The sequence below is a fragment of the Grammomys surdaster genome, unplaced genomic scaffold (genome assembly GCF_004785775.1).
Source record: "Grammomys surdaster isolate TR1022 unplaced genomic scaffold, NIH_TR_1.0 136, whole genome shotgun sequence".
Lineage (NCBI taxonomy): Eukaryota > Metazoa > Chordata > Mammalia > Rodentia > Muridae > Grammomys > Grammomys surdaster.
In genome coordinates, this window is record NW_021604594.1 from 649565 (window position 1) to 666679 (window position 17115).

The 17115-nt window shown below is 41.0% G+C and overlaps 1 protein-coding gene across 10 annotated transcripts in view; it reads left to right on the forward strand.

Moving 5' to 3' along the window:
- Ctnnd1 (catenin delta 1) overlaps positions 1–17115 on the forward strand; it is a 50495-nt gene that overhangs the window by 27351 nt on the left and 6029 nt on the right. For all 10 annotated transcript variants that reach the window (XM_028763067.1, XM_028763068.1, XM_028763069.1 and 7 more), the window contains 13 exons: positions 948–1019; positions 2078–2230; positions 2613–3148; positions 6557–7020; positions 8258–8441; positions 9640–9757; positions 10719–10872; positions 11704–11772; positions 12906–13033; positions 13130–13280; positions 14062–14254; positions 14701–14815; positions 15367–15454. In XM_028763067.1, the coding sequence (XP_028618900.1) occupies positions 948–1019; positions 2078–2230; positions 2613–3148; positions 6557–7020; positions 8258–8441; positions 9640–9757; positions 10719–10872; positions 11704–11772; positions 12906–13033; positions 13130–13280; positions 14062–14254; positions 14701–14815; positions 15367–15454 (2425 nt within the window). The remainder of the gene's footprint in view (positions 1–947; positions 1020–2077; positions 2231–2612; positions 3149–6556; positions 7021–8257; positions 8442–9639; positions 9758–10718; positions 10873–11703; positions 11773–12905; positions 13034–13129; positions 13281–14061; positions 14255–14700; positions 14816–15366; positions 15455–17115) is intronic.

Here is a 17115-nt window from a genome sequence, read left to right on the forward strand (position 1 = left end):
GTTTAACTTCCTCCCCCTGCAGCATTACACTGTATGTAAAGGGGGAATGGTGGAGGAAGAATATCCCAAGGTTGTTGGATCTTTCTATTCTATTGGGAGAGGAACAAGAAATTCGAATTATTTGTTTGGTTGGTTTTTTGTTTGCTTTTGTTTTTCGATACAGGGTTTCTCTGTATAGCCCTGGCTGTCCTAGAACTCATTCTGTAGACCAGGCTGGCCTAGAACTCAGGAAATGTGCATTTATATATACAGTCTCATTAGGTTATGTCTTGGTGCTAAAGATTGCAATTTAAGAACATTTGAGAATGTGTTTTGTGTCTGTAACTTGATAAAGATGTTAAGACTTTTCTTGAGGGGCATTGCTGAGTACTTTCCTTCATATTTGGAAATGGAGAATGAACTCTCTTCTTTAAAAGGCTTCTTGGAATGGGAGTTTCCCTTGGTACCACAGCGAATATTCCTAGAACAATAATAAATGAAGGCTTTTTTGGGAAAATCTCCCAACCCCGCCCCCCTCTAATGTAGCTTTCCTAACTCACATTCTTAGGGCTTTTCAAAAAGTTTATGTACTTACCTGAGTCTGTGCTATTTATTCAGCAAATGGTCTTTGAATGCTCCTCATGTGCTGAGCACTGCTCAAGATATTAGGGATACAGTAGCCTTGAATGAAACCTCTGAACTCAAACCCTGTATACTCGTGGAATTTACATTCTTATGTTCCAGAGACCCTGCCGGACCAGAATTCTAGGCCTGATTCCAATTTAGAAGAAAGTGGTATCTTAAGATTAAGGAGTGTGTCGGAGTGTTACAGTTCTTATGTGAATACTGACACAAGGATTTCAGTCCACAAATACCTTCCCAAAAGCCCTTTCATTTTTGAAAGAAAGATGTGTTAGACAGAACAGAGGACAGCCAGAAAATGAATTGTCTTGTGGGCTATGTTTCAGAACGGCCGGTTTGTGGGCGATGCTGACCTTGAAAGACAGAAATTTTCAGATTTGAAACTCAACGGACCCCAGGTAATTGTTTTGACTCAAGGTCTAGATGGCTTCATTCACATATTTTTACCTCTCCAGTCTTTATGATCATATTGGTATGCTAGAGTGCTTATAGTAAATGTTTATTAGTTTTTTAATTTAGGAAATAAAAAAGGTGCCGTTCCAAATTATATAGTTTTATGTGTACTCCTGTCTCATTTGATCCTACAGAAACTGCAGTTGTTTCAAGGGAGAGCATAATTCTACATTGTAGGAAAGCTGACCTAAAATCTGACTAGGGAGAAGAATGAATCTGATGATATCAAAACCAGCCAAAAGATAACTTTTGCTGGGCCTGGTGGGGCAAGTCTAATCTCAGTGTCATGGAAGGTTGAGGCAGGAGGATCAAAAGTTTCAAGGCCTACCTGAGAAATTACTGGAACTTTATCCCAAAGTAAAAGTAAGAAGAGGGTTCTAGATTTTTTTCGGTGGTAGGTGGAGTGCTTGCCTAGCTACCCAAAACAAAGCAAAAACCTCTTATTTTTATTATTTTCGAAATCCTTATCTTTATTGGATAAGCTATTCGTTTTGAAGTTTTGTTCCAATGTAGATGTAACAGTTAACATAGTTGACAAAGTTCATATTCAAGTAGGTGGCCAGAATGGGAAGTTAAATATGCTGTCTCTGTCACTAGGATGTCAGCATGGTTTTAGTTAGTTACCTTTTTAAAATTTGTTTGTTAGATAGCTAGTACTAGAAAGTTTTATTTACTGTCCTTTTACATCAGTTATTTTTTAAGCAGGTGTCTCTATGTGGTCCTGGCTGGCCTGGAATTTGCTGTGTATATTAGGGTAGCCTTCAATTTGCAGGTCTGAATGCCTTTGGATTTTGAGTGCCAGGATTAAAAGTATGCACTACCATGCCCTGCCTTTTTATACAAGTTTTAAAGATGAGAACCTTTTTTTTTTCCCCCTAAAAACCCCTGAGGACAATGGGAGATGCATGAAGACTTCCTGTCTCTAGAGGCACCAATGTTTCTTACTAGGATGGATTGTTACTACATAGATTTAGTTGTAGTTTCACTCTTTTCTCTCTCATAGGATCACAACCACCTTCTGTACAGCACTATCCCCAGGATGCAGGAGCCAGGACAGATTGTGGAAACCTACACTGAGGAGGACCCTGAAGGAGCCATGTCTGTTGTTTCTGTGGAGACCTCAGATGATGGGACCACTAGGCGCACTGAGACCACAGTAAGCTGAGGTTTTCATGTCTGAGAGTGATGGGTCCTCTGTGGTCTTTGAGTAGAGAAGCTAATGAGTTAAGAGAGCAAAGGCCACTGATAGCCAGAAAGAACGTGATCACTGGACAAATAGACAAGGTAAAGGAAGTTCAGGAAGCAGGAAGAGAGGAGGAGTATGACAGTTACAGTAGCTTCTGGAGAGGATGCTAATGATTGGGCAGTGTTCTCCATTGAGGGCTTCTGTAGGATGGAGAAAAGGTACGGATGATACATACTTCTGTGTAAAGACCTAGGGTAGGGTTTCTTTCTTTTCTTAGAGTACTATGGAATTTAAACTTAGATTCATTATTTCCTGCAATAATTGGTTTCCCTTTTCTTATTCTTAACTGAAGGTCAAGAAAGTTGTGAAGACAATGACAACCCGGACAGTACAGCCTGTCCCCATGGGGCCAGATGGGCTGCCTATGGACGCCTCAGCAGTCTCTAATAACTATATCCAGACCTTGGGCCGTGATTTCCGCAAGAATGGCAATGGGGGCCCTGCTCCCTATGTGGGGCAGGCAGGCACTGCAACTCTTCCTAGGAACTTCCACTATCCTCCAGATGGGTATGGCCGACACTATGAAGACGGTTATCCAGGTGGCAGTGACAACTATGGCAGTCTGTCCCGGGTGACCCGAATTGAGGAGCGGTATAGGCCCAGCATGGAAGGCTACCGGGCACCCAGTAGACAGGATGTCTATGGGCCCCAGCCCCAGGTTCGAGTAGGTGGGAGCAGTGTGGATCTGCATCGTTTTCATCCAGAGCCTTATGGGCTAGAGGATGACCAGCGCAGCATGGGCTATGATGACCTGGATTACGGCATGATGTCTGATTATGGTACTGCTCGTCGCACAGGAACACCCTCAGACCCTCGGCGACGCCTCAGGTGGGCAAGAATAGAAGAGGCTTTTTACCCAGATGGGGAAGAGGTAGCTTTAGGGACCCTTGAAATTTGTGGGCAGTTGGACTCCTTTCTCTTTTTTTCATGGAAGGAACAAGAAATGTTGTTTTTCCATCTTACTCTTTCTTATAATTATACACCAATCTGGCTAAATAGTAGAGGGATGACTTTGAACTCCTAATTCTTCCAAATTCTGGGATTATAGGTTTGCCACCATATTTGGTGAGAACATGATTTGTAGCCAGATCACTTGGCTTGTAATTCTACTGCTGAGGAGGCGGAGGCAGGATCATTGCAGTGAGTGCAAAGCTGGTTTGGGCTATTGTGTTGACCATTTCTAAACAAAACTCAAAAGAAAACAGTGATTAGATTATTGTACTACAGCTTAAGAAATAGAGTTGGTTGCTATGCAGTAATTTCTGCCTAAGATGAGTCTCCCTATGACGATAGAGAAGAGAGCACCACAAAGCGTCTGAGCCCAGGGGCCTAGGAGTGTTCAGACTGTTGTTCCTGAGAACCTTGTTAGCTATCGGTTTTGTTGCTAGAACACAAGATTTTGTTTCAGAACTGTCCTTTCAGTAGTTCAAATCTGATGTTTATAAATAATCACTTTTGAGCTCACAGAAACCCTAACACTTTGTATTTAGTTAGGGTTTTATGAAGGTAGTGAATGGAGAGTGGTCCTCCTAGACTGGTACATTAGTAATCTCCCAAAAGTCACTAAGCACCTGTCTATTCTGAGGGTGTTAATCCTAGAGGTGCTTTTTGGTGGTATGAAGATGTCATGATTACTGTTTGGATGAGTAGTTGCCTTGGAAGAATGTTTTATGATGGGATTGGCAGATCCTCCCTCCCATCTTCTCTTCCTGCCTTTTATTCTTATTGTTGAGATAGCTCTGGCTGGTAGACCTTTTTGAAAAAACCCATTTTATTTAGGCTTTGTGTGCTATTTTTTAGTACCTTTGTCATATCTCTTGTTGGGTTTTCGTATTTTTAAAACATTATTTTAAAACTTCTTAACTTCTGGGTGTGCACAAAAAAAAAAAAAAAAAAAACATGTTTGGTCTTGGATTGCAAACATTACTTTAAAATCAGGGTCTATATTTTCCAAGTTAAGAAATAAGGGAAGGCTTATAGTTATCTTGATAGTGTCCTGGAAGCTGTTACTCAATCTTTGTATGTAGGTTCATGACCTTCCAAAGCAAAGGTCTTGGCACTTTCTATATGTATATTAGGTAGTATTGGCTAACCATAAACTGAATTAGTCTGAGACAGGAGAGTAGAAGCCCTATTATCTAAGCCTGAGTCACTGACACTCTTCAGATGGCAAATTCAACTCCCATGTGACTCACCTTTTATTCCTAAAGGGCTACCAGATCTTAGCTGGTGTAAGCTAGCTAGGGTAGATAGATAGCAGCAATCATGGAACAGTCTGCCCAAGGAGTGGGGCTGAAGTACAAGTCTGCTTGCTCTGACTTCCTCATTAGCCAAGAGAGATTAGACACAGGTGGGTGTGGATGACCAGACTATTCCCTGCTGTCCTTTGAAGTGCCAGTCACATAGAGAGGGTTTGGGGCTTGGTTCTTGGGTTTATTCCAGGGTGACATTGAGTTTGGAATCCTGCTTGACTAGCAAGATTCTTGACTAGAAGAATTCTGGTTCCTGTTTCCGCCTTCAAGAATAATGCAAGGTCAAACTTTAACAGTGAAGCAGTGATTGCTGGCAAAAGCACTGAACTTGAAAACCCTGGTTCTAGTTGTGCCTTTGCCATTATCTATATAGCCTTAAGCAAGTTATTTGATCATTTGTGCAGTTTATTATTTGTAAAAGAAAAGAATCTTGATCTACTGCCTATGAAAGAAGGAAGTATAAAGATAGATTTCCTTGATTGACCGAAACAAAACTGACAATGGCAATTATTTTTGTAGTTGATTGTCTTAAACAAGAGAAGTAAAATATGCTCAGCACACAGCCTGAAACACCGTTTTCTCATGAACAGTTTGTTGTATCTTTGGGGTTTTCTTACATGTATCCTGTTTTCTCATTAAAAGGAAATATTTTTTTTCACACAGTGTTCAGCAAACATTTTAAGTTTAAAGGTGCTTTTAACTATCATTTCCCTGCATCTCTTGGTTTTTCAAGACCAGGGCTGTGTAGCCCTGGCTGTCCTGTAACTTTCTCTGTAGACCAGGCTGGCCTTGAACTCATAGAGATCCCCCTGCCTCTGCTGCCCAAGTGCTGGGATTAAAGGCATTTGCCACCACCACCTAGCCTAATTTATTTATTTGTTTTTTATCAAAATGATTTGTTCCACTGAATCCTTTATTGTTTAATGGTCAGTGTTGATACTTGTTAGGATAGCTAATTTTCATTGTTTGGTGACAGTGGGAGTGGTTTTATGGAATAAGCAACAGTCCCACACAATAGAGTCTCCTCTCCCTAGTGGGAGCCCCAGGGCGAGGTGAGCTCACAGATAATAGGGCTCTTCCTTTGTACTTATAAATAAATAACAGTGTGACCGGCTCACCCTCTAGTGGGTATTGGTGGTACTGAAACAGGAAAAGTTGCTTCTCATTTGACATCTTTCAGTTTCTTCTTCTGATCCAAGAGCTACTTTCCAATGTATGTTGGTGTATAGGTGCCCTTTTGGCAGCATTAGAAGTATAGAAGTTGAAGGATGGAACTCTTCTTAGAACGTACCTGTCTGACTGAATAACATGTAAGGCCTTGGGGTCAACTGTGACAATTAATGTTCAAGTTTATACCTCAGTAGTACTAAAGCTAAATCCTCAACAATATAGCCAGAAGTCCTCTACTTTTCTTGATCAGTGCCTCTTTTTTAATTTCCAAAATAGGGCAAGCTTAATATTTGTTCTACTACCTGTTTCCTGTGTGCAGATTCCTTGTTTGTTCTCTTTGTGATTAACATTTCCAAATACTTGTCTTTCTCAATCAGCAAACTTGACAGGTTACTTTTAAATTATTAAAATTGGGCCCAGGGAGAGGGTTCAGTTGGTGAAATGCTTTCTGTACAACATGAGGGCCAGAATTTGAGCTCTAGTACCTACATAGCAAGCTAAGCTCTATGGTGGCTTACACTTATGATCCCAGCACTAGGGAAGCAGAGATAAGAGGATCCTTGGGTCTTGCAGGACATTCAGTCTAGCTTATCAACAAGCTTCAGATATGAGAAGAAACTCTGTCTCAAAAAATAATGTATAGGGACATTGAGAAGACTTGTACTCACACGCAAAATTATTAAAAATTGACCATACAGAGGAGTTACATGATCTCTTTTGTAGAGTTGTGATCCTACCTTGAAGATGATGGGTAATAGGAATGTCTACAAAGCCAGATTTAACTGCTTGGTTCTTTGTTCTTTCAAAATTGCAGGAGCTATGAAGACATGATTGGTGAAGAGGTGCCGCCTGATCAATACTACTGGGCTCCTTTAGCTCAGCATGAGCGGGGAAGTTTAGCAAGCTTGGATAGTCTGCGCAAGGGAATGCCCCCACCTTCAAACTGGAGACAGCCTGAGCTGCCAGAGGTGATTGCCATGCTAGGGTTCCGCTTGGATGCTGTGAAGTCCAATGCAGCTGCATACCTGCAGCACTTATGCTACCGCAATGACAAGGTGAAGACTGATGTGCGGAAGCTCAAGGGTATCCCGATATTGGTAGGATTGTTAGACCATCCTAAAAAGGAAGTACACCTCGGAGCCTGTGGAGCTCTCAAGAATATCTCTTTTGGACGTGACCAAGATAACAAGATTGCCATAAAAAACTGTGATGGTGTTCCTGCCCTGGTCCGATTGCTCCGAAAGGCTCGTGATATGGACCTGACTGAAGTGATTACTGGTGAGTGCTAGGTTAGGGGTTACTTAATCTATAGAGAGGTATGGATCTAGAAGTTTCTAGTCTATTACCTTTTAATTAATTTATTAAATAATTTTTTTTGAGTCAGGTCTTACTATGTTAACTCACTATGTTGAGTAGGTTAGACTTGAACTTGAAATAATCTACCTGCTTCAGCCTCCCAAGTACTGTGATAAAAAGCATGCACTACCATGCCTGGCCAATCCTTTACCTTTTGATTATAGGTTCCAAGGTCGTGAATGGCCTTGGGTCAAATCTGCTTTACAGATTTGATTGGATGACACACGCACAGTAATCTCTAACACATTGTGTGTACCAGCATGTTTTCTTTCTCTCTCTCTCTCTCTCTCTTTTTTTTTTTTTTTTTTTTATTAGATAGAGTCTTTCTCTATGTAGGCAAGCTGATCTAGAACTCACTATGTAGATTATGCTGTCCTCTCACAGAGATCCACTTGCCTCTGCCTCTTGAGTTCTAGGATTGATGAGTGGCCACCATGTCAGGCACAGTCTGTTATTTTTGATCAACTGTAGTAGTAGAGAAACTTATTTTCCAAAGACAGAAGCCGGGTGGCAATTGCCATTTATCCACAACCTTGTCATCTGTTTTAAATGTGTGCCTTTCTTGACTCAACCTCCCTGTTCCATTTAGAAATTTGAGTTTATGGCCATTTATTTGGAATAATTTTCCAGATATACATGGTGATCCATTTTGTGGGGGCATAATCACCATTCCAGAAAGAAGAAGAAATATTAGTTTTTAATTGGCAGGATACTTTTGCCCTCAGAGGACATCTCCATTGTTGCAGCTGCTTTTGGCTCTCATAACTTGAGGTTAGGTAGAGCATGCTCTTAACATCCAATGAATAAAGGCTAAGGATACTGGTTAACTGGTAAGCATCCAACAATAGACAGGACAACTTCCCACAACAAAGAATTATGTGAACCAAAGTGACTGTGTTGCTGAGGTAAAGAAACTAGTGTAGATTGTTTTGTAAAGCTTTATTTTATGACTGTGTGCCTATATTAAAGTACAATATAAAATATATATTACCATGGGTCAGAAGCCCGATTAGCACTACATGGAGTCATAGACTCTGTAATGGATATATCTGTGGTCATTGAGGATGACTACGAAGGAATAGATTAGGGCTGCCTCTGATACTCTTCAGACATACTGTCTTGGGTGCTAGAGAGCTCTCCGATGAATTGTCCCTGTCAGGAACCCTGTGGAATCTCTCATCCCATGATTCAATCAAAATGGAGATTGTGGACCATGCGCTACACGCCTTGACAGATGAAGTTATCATTCCACATTCTGGTTGGGAGAGAGAACCTAATGAAGACTGTAAGCCACGACATATTGAATGGGAGTCAGTGCTCACCAACACAGCTGGCTGCCTTAGGTAAGTGGAGGTTTTCAAGAGTATAAAGATTCAGTTTTTGCTGGGGTTGGTAGTGTAGGCCTGTAAACCTATCAGACCCTGTCTCAAAAAAGGATGTGGTTTGGCCGCAGATACACTGGAGCTTACTGGTAAAGTGCTTCCCTAGATATGGTCTTCAGTACCTACACACATATGCATGCATCCCAGTTGGAATTTTATGGAGTTTTGTTTTTTTTTTTTAAATTAGAAGTTGAGTTTCTGTTTGCTTGCTTGCTTCTTTTATTTATGATGATTTTTGTGGTACTGAGGGCCAAATTCAGGACATTGCATGTGCTAGGCAACCTTTACTCTACCTTGTGTGCACTTGACCTCAGCCTGCCTGCCTTTGCTTCTGTCTTGTGTGTACCATGTTTACCTGCTTGTGTGTTTATTCCCTCTCTTCCTCCTGTTCACATCGCTTTTATTTTTCTTTGATTTTGTTCATCTCATTAGGTAAATGCCTGTTTAAAACCTCCCACATACAAGGTTCTTACCTAGTTGTGGACTTGTGTGTCTTAGTCCCTGTCCTGGTTATCTGTACTTCAAATTAGACACCTTTGTCATTGTCTATATTTGTACTGCTATATAACAGATGACTTCTGGCTAGATTTACTGATCTTGGTATGCCTTCCCCACAGCCCCCTTTTTTGTGGTGCTGGGTATTAAACCCATTGACTTATATAAGCTTGGGTAAGCTGTTTACCACTTAGACTGAAAGAGGGTGTCAGATACTCTGGGGCTACAGCCATTGTGTAGGTGCTGAGGGTTGAACCCAAGTCCATAGAAGAGCATCCAGTGCTAGTACTCTTTTTTTTTTTGGTTTTTCGAGACAGGATTTCTCTGTGTAGCCCTGGCTGTCCTGGAACTCACTCTGTAGACCAGGCTAGCCCTGAACTCTCAAACTCAGAAATGTTCCTGCCTCTGCCCAGTGCTAGTACTCTTGACAGTGACTGCTTGTTCTAGTTCCTGGTACACATTTTTTCAGTCTGACTTTACAAGCTTGAGAAAGCTTATAAAACAGTCAATTTCTAACTGCAATACCTTGCTTTTAATAGTATTAGCTGTTTTTTGTACTGAATAAAAAAGATTTTAAGGAAGCTTTAGATGTAAATGAAGAATGATATCTAAGGGGGGACTTCAGGGATTTGAGTCATCTTCAGAACTTTGTGTTTCCCCTTAGAAATGTAAGCTCAGAGAGAAGTGAAGCCCGGCGGAAACTTCGGGAATGTGATGGCTTAGTTGATGCCCTCATTTTCATTGTTCAAGCAGAAATTGGGCAGAAGGATTCAGACAGTAAGGTAAGTGAGTTTTGTTCACAAGGTACCTGTGGTTCAGACCTACCACTTCAGGCTATCAGATGATATAAAATATTTATTATGCCAGGCCCCTCTCCCTAAAATGGACATTTAGTTTAGACAAAGAGAAGTGGTGTGTGTGTGTGTGTGTGTGTGTGTGTGTGTGTGTGTGTGTGTGTACACAGAGAAGAAGCCAGGAGAACATTTGTTCCTTCTTTATTATTCAGGCACTTTCCACCTTATTCTTTTGAGACAAGGTCTCATCTGGAGGTTGTGTGCTTTGGCTAGGCTGGCAGCAGATACACTTCGTCAATCCTGTCCCTATAGCAATGATTTATAGGTGCATTCAAGATCATGCCAGACTTGTTGTACAGCAAGTGCTGTTAATGACTAAGCCATCCCTTCAGCTCCAAAGATAGTTTTCTTTAGGTGTGTCTGTCCCATATATAGTTAACTTGCTTAGTAGCTTTCTAGATTATATATTTTCTTTTTTCTTTTTTTTTTTTTAAGATTTATTTATTTTATGTATGTGAGTACACTGTGTTGCTCTCTTCAGGCACACCAGAAGAGGGCATCGGATCCCTTTACAGATGGTTGTGAGCCACCATGTGGTTGCTGGGAATTGAACTCAAGACCTATAGAAGAACAGTCGGTGCACTTAACTGCTGAGCCAGTTTTCCAGCCTCTATATATTTTCTTAGTAGGGAAAACAGTGACCTAAATGTTGGGTCACCAACTAGTTGCAAAAGCCATTATATGTCTATAATTGGACTTCCTGTTAGCATGACGATAACAAGGATTTTGAGGATCTTGGGGTACTGACAAGGTAACGTGAGAGAAGATAGATTGAGTCATGCATTTAGGACTGATATTTTAATGCTCAAATCATGGAGACTTAGATTTTCTTGGAAATCATCATAAGCATTCTCTTTTCCAACTGAACCTTTTGTTTTATGTCCCTAAGCTTGTGGAGAATTGTGTTTGCCTCCTTCGGAACTTATCATATCAAGTTCATCGGGAAATCCCACAGGCAGAGCGTTACCAGGAGGCACTTCCTACTGTGGCTAACAGTACTGGGCCACATGCTGCCAGTTGCTTTGGGGCCAAGAAGGGCAAAGGTGAGTCTTACTTAGTTCCTGATCTTTAATATGGGTCAAGAGAAACACTTAGCTTTGTAAATACTTAATAGTGTGGAAGTCTCCCTAGTAGAGATGTGTCCTTTTGCTCTGCTGCTGCTCCCTTGATTTGTATGCTTTGATGGTGGTGGTGGTGGTGGTGGTGGTGGTGGTGTGAGGATGGTGACAATTGTTAGTGTATTGGCATCTGGGGCAGTGAAGGACAAGAACTCAGCTAAACCGGGGCCTTCCTCCCTATTCCTCCTCCTCCTCTGCTTTCTTGTGTACTTGCCCATGATCCTGTTGACATCTTTCTCCTGCATTTTCTTCCTTCATTTCTCTCCTCGCTTTCCACCTTGGTGATGCACTGGAAGATGAGTGGTTCTCCAGAGGTAAGTGCAATCTTTTAAGGCGCTTGTCTCCTAACTTGCATGGTTTGATTCTTACCTTTCTTAATATCTCTTTGTCTAACCCTTTTCCCATGGATGCATGTAGGAAAACTTAGTTGAGGAAGAGCATTGGAATAAGTTTAAATTTCTGGGTTGTGGTTTTGACATACTGTTTCTGAACAGCAGTCCCTGTTATCAGAACTCAGTTAACCACGCAGGAGTGGTCATCCTTTTGTATAGTCTACTGCCTGTTTTGGTCCTCCTTGTTTCTGTATCATCCCTGTTGGGACAGTTATGTGTGGGGTTTCCCTTCTTTTGCCTCTTTTGATGCTACATCTCTGATCTGAAGATTCTGACTGAAGGATGAAAAACTGTCAGGTTGAATCTTTCCTCTTTTAAAAAAGTTCTTTACCCTGTTCTCTCCACCCTTTCTCCATTTTCATAGGGAAAAAGCCTACTGAGGATCCAGCAAATGATACAGTGGATTTCCCTAAAAGAACTAGTCCTGCTCGAGGTAAGCTACCCTCCTTATTCTCCATCTCCAGAGACTTTGTATATGGTAACATGTTCTATGTACTATGTTAACATTTCTCTCTGACTTAATAGATTTGAAGTGACAGTGAAAGTGTTGAGAAAATTCATAGTATTTAGTCTAGAGCCAGAAGCTAGGCTGAGTATAATGGTGCATGCCTGCAACCTTAATACTTGGGTAGCTGAGGCAGGAGAATTGCTGCAGTTCAAATCCATGTTGGGATACAGAGAGGGAGAGCATGCCTCAAAAAAACAAAACAAAAGAGAGAGACTTAGCTATCTGAATGGCCACTGCAGTTTTTTTGGATCTTGAATCTTACTGTTAGAAGAAATGTCTTTATCACAGCTTGGATGTTTCGACCCAGTATATTAATGAATATAAACTTGCTAGCTTTCTATAAATATAAAAGTTATTAATTAAATTACATTAAATCTCATACTGTCTATCATTTAGTCATATTATGATGAGGAGAATGACTGAGTTAAATTGGAAATAATTTGTTTCAGATGTTGAATCATTCAGCCTGCTTGCTTATGGTACAAACAAGGCTAAAGTTAGCTATGAGGTCCAAGACAAGGAGGAAGGAGAAGGGAATTGAATACGACTGAATTAATGTCTGTTCTCTTTTTACCATTGACTAGCTGTTGTTTTGTTATTTTATGTTTGTTTGTTTTTGAGACAGGGCCACACTGTGGCCCTGGTTGTCCTGGAACTCTGTCTATAGACTAGGCTGGCTTCAAACTCACAGAGATCTGCCTGTCTCCGCCTCAGAAGTGCTGGGATTAAAAGTTTATGACACTGCTTGGGCTAGCATAGTTATTCTTAAAGCATGGGTTCAGCTGGGCATGGTGGTACATGTTTGTAGTCCTAGTACTCAGAGGTTAAGGCAGGAAGATTATGAGTTTGAGGCCAGTCTGTTTGACATTGCAAGATCCTGTCTCAAAAGACAAAACAAAAACCTAAGAAGAAAGAAACATGAAATCAAGCATCTGAGTTTGCTCATGACTTGATAGGGAAGTTGAGGGGACTAATAATGGAGAAGCAGCACTGGAGGCAGCCAGAGCCTGGTTTGTTGCCATTGACTAGTGCTTTCTGTCTTGCCCTTTCTTGTGCAGGCTATGAACTCCTATTTCAGCCAGAAGTGGTGCGAATATACATTTCACTCCTTAAGGAGAGCAAGACACCTGCCATCCTAGAAGCCTCAGCTGGAGCTATCCAGAACTTGTGTGCTGGACGCTGGACAGTGAGTATCTAAGAAAATGGATTTGGAGATGGGGAGTGTAGATAACTAGTTTGCTATCATTTGTAACCTTTTCACCACTTCCCGTGCGCTTCCTAGTATGGCAGATACATCCGCTCTGCTCTTCGTCAAGAGAAGGCTCTCTCTGCCATAGCTGATCTCCTGACCAGTGAACATGAGCGAGTTGTGAAAGCTGCATCTGGGGCACTGAGAAATCTGGCTGTGGATGCTCGGAACAAAGAGTTAATTGGTAAGGATTTGAACCAGTGCCTAGCACAGTGCTTGGATTTCAGCAAATGTTTAATTATTTGTTGACACCACTGAAGAGGAGGATCTTATAATCTTCTATAGTTTATGTTTCTGAGTGTTGAAGATTCATGGTTTAGTAGATCTTTTATTTGTTTGTTTGTTTGTTTTTGTTTTATTTGTTGTTGTTGTGTTTTTGAGACAGGGTTTCTTTGTGTAGCTCTGGCTGTCCTGGAACTCACTCTGTAGACCAGGCTGGCCTCGAATTCAGAAATCTGCCTGGCTCTGCCTCCCAAGTGCTGGAACTAAAGGTGTGCACCACCACTGCCTGGCTAGTGGATCTTAAAAAAGCAAGAAGTGATGATTCTTCTATTATTTGTTGAATATCTGCTTTCTCTATCTCTAGGCATTGTTAAGAATTTTTCTATTTTTTTATTATCATTTGCCCAGAATTAAACTAGTTACCTAGTGGCAGAACCCAAGTTGTTAATTTTTTTAAATTCATAAAGAATGCTATGCTCCATAGATTACCGTAAGATAGTACTATTTTCATTAGTTTGTCTGAAGAGACCAGACAGTATATTTCATATCCAGAATCACATTGTCTCTGTGCACTTGAGGAAATAGATGAAGAGCAGTAAGTTTATGGCTGTCTCATGTTCTTTGCCCCTTTGAGATAATCTTATAATGGAGTTTATGTGTATGGCTAGAACTTACATTTGGCCTGATTACTACTATCAAGTGTATTGTGAGGCTCCTCCTGACCTTTTGTTTTACTGCTATAGGCAAACATGCTATTCCTAACTTGGTAAAGAATCTGCCAGGAGGTCAACAGAACTCCTCCTGGAATTTCTCTGAAGATACTGTGGTCTCTATATTGAACACCATCAATGAAGTTATTGCTGAGAACTTGGAAGCTGCCAAAAAGCTTCGAGAGACCCAGGGTATTGAAAAGCTGGTGTTGATCAACAAATCAGGGTGAGCTTTTACTTAATCACAGCTAGAAGAATTTGAGTATGAAAGAAGAGAGTTTTTAGAAAAGCACTTTCCTCTTTCATTCTGTGTGATTACTTCCCCTCCCTGTGACATGTGTGAAGGTCTTGATCTATTTTCGTTCTTAATGTTGGTCTATAAATTGGCATGGACTGTTACATCAAACTATTTATGTCAGTGTTTCAGACAGAGTATAGGATTTGGTGAGATCTGACTTCACCCATCCTTGTGCTGTTACAGCAGTAGTTCAACCTGTGGGTTTCAAGTTATGAAGTAGCAATAAATATAAATTTATGTTTGGGGTCACCATAACATGAGGAACTATATGCAGCATTAGGAAGATTGAGAAGAACCACTTTGTTAGAGAGTATAGGTTCAAAGATTCCCTGGTCTGAAAACTAAACTTTGTATGGTATTACTTTCCTTCATAGGAATCGCTCAGAAAAGGAAGTCCGGGCAGCAGCTCTTGTCTTGCAGACGATCTGGGGCTATAAGGAGCTTCGGAAGCCACTGGAAAAAGAAGGATGGAAGAAATCAGACTTCCAGGTGCAGTAACTCGACTGAAACTTTGGCTTTTCTTCTCTTTGGCTCCTTGGCTAGTGCCTCCTGTTTCACCATCAAACTAACTCCAAGTCTCTCCCAAGATAGTAAAGACTTGCCACACTACTTTTTAATATAGTGGTGCCCACAGATTATTTTTGTTGGAGAGGTTCTATTCTTTCAATGTTGAACATACAGTAGATGTTGCTGGTAGTGAATAGTGATAATGTATGGCCATTGTGAGCTTTCTTCCTATCAGACCGTTCCATGTGCTTACCATTCTCTGATCCTTCTACCTCTGTCCCCCAAGTACTAGCATTATGTGACACTGCCTAGGCTCAGATTCTTTTCTGAGGAGTTATTGTTGTCAATAGGTACCTAACATCTAAGCCCTTTAGGAAGAATGTGTGAGTGAGGGCTGGGTAGGTGAGCATGGAGAAGGAAACCCATGCTCTTTAAGGGCTTCTGAAGTGGGAGGTGCACAGTTAGGAGGAGGGACCAGAAAGAAATGGGTATCTTCAGGCTTCTATGACACTGGGTTTTACGTTTGTCTCCAGGTGAATCTAAACAATGCTTCTAGAAGCCAGAGCAGCCATTCATATGATGATAGCACTCTCCCTCTCATTGACCGGAACCAAAAATCAGGTATTGTAACCAAGGGGTGCAGCCTTCTCTGTTTAGTGCTCCTGGCATTTTTCAATGGCTTATTAACTAAGAAACAGGATATGTATTCATTTCTAAATAAGCTGAGTAGGGGAGTAATGCTTTGCATCAGGATTATATAAGAGAACTTAGAAATCAAACACTGCAGTAAGGGATGTGGTGGTGCATACTTGTAATCCCAGCCAGCACTCTGAGGTGGCGGAAGGAGGATCAGTAGTAGTAGGTCAATGCCAACCTTGGCTACCTGATACCCTGTCTTAAGGGAAAGCAAAGCCAAAATCAAGGTAGTTAGTAACCTGAGTGTGGCTCTTCTAATTTGCCTGTGAACTTCAAGTTACTGGAGAGTGAAACAGTTTTCTGTTTAATCTCTTCTCTCTTAAATTTCTATTCTACTGATTAATGTGCTTGGTTAATTATTAGTGCTTTTCTAGTTGGAAAAAGTAAAAACTACTGACAATCAGAAAGTCTATTCTGGTCCTAGGAGAAAACACTGTTATAGCTCTGTGTGTGTATGATTGTGTTTTTGTGTTTGTCCATGTGGTACTGGGGATTGAATCCAGGGCTTTCTAGGCAAGTTTTCTGGGTCCCTTAGATAGAGCTTTTTAAGCCACTTTATCATAGATAAATTATATATTTAGTATATATTTTTTTTTATCTTTCACTGAAAGTATGTACTGTAACCTTTCTTATCTTAAGGCTTTTGGCTTTTGAGTCACCCATGGCTTTTGGAGTGTGGTGTGAGGGCCCCAAGATTCTTGGACATATCTGCCAGTGGCATAAAAGCTGCACTTGCTGCTGGCAGCCCAACCTAGATGGGAATAGTGATGCTGTTCTGAACAAGTTGTTTTTATTCCCATGTACTCTACAGTTAAAAAGCCACCTCCACTTAGGAGCATCCTGGATGAAGCTATAAACATTAATACTTTATTATATTTCTACCCCTAAGTACACATCATTTAGATGTGTAGTGCTAAGGACAAAATGTGAAGCTCTTGTGCTGTATAGGGAGCCACTGTGGCTGTCTTGAGGGAGACTACTGGTATTGCTAATTAGACTAGCTGTTTTTTTATAGAGCACTATTTTACTTTATGAAGCAGCTGACACACAAGTGATCATTATTTCAACATGGTTATTTGGCAAGCATTTCCTCAAAAATAAACACAAACTTTATCACTTTGGTGAAAAAAACTGACAGTATTTGCTACCTGAGTAAAAAAAAATAAAATTTTGGTTGACTGTGGTGACTCATCCCAGCACTTGGAAGGCTAAGGCAGAAAGAATGTTCTTCTGAAAAGCCGGCATGGGCTACATAGGGGGTTCTAGGCCAGCCTGAGCTGTAGAATAAAACCCTACCCTCAGAAAAAAACCTCAACAAACCCCAAAATCCCAAAGAAGAAAAGTACAACCGGGAAAATCATACCCATGTTACTGAGCTTAGTAACTTCCCAGTACCTAAAAGGCTTTTTCTAGGGCCATCAAGGTGGCTCAGCAAGTAAATTCAGCCTGACAACCTGCGTTCCGCTGATGAGAGAGAACTGACCCCTGAAAGTTGTCCTCAGACCACTGGATCATGCTGTGGATGGAGATGGACACATGGATATTCTCTCTCTCTTTCTCTCTCTCTCTCTCTCTCTCTCTCTCTC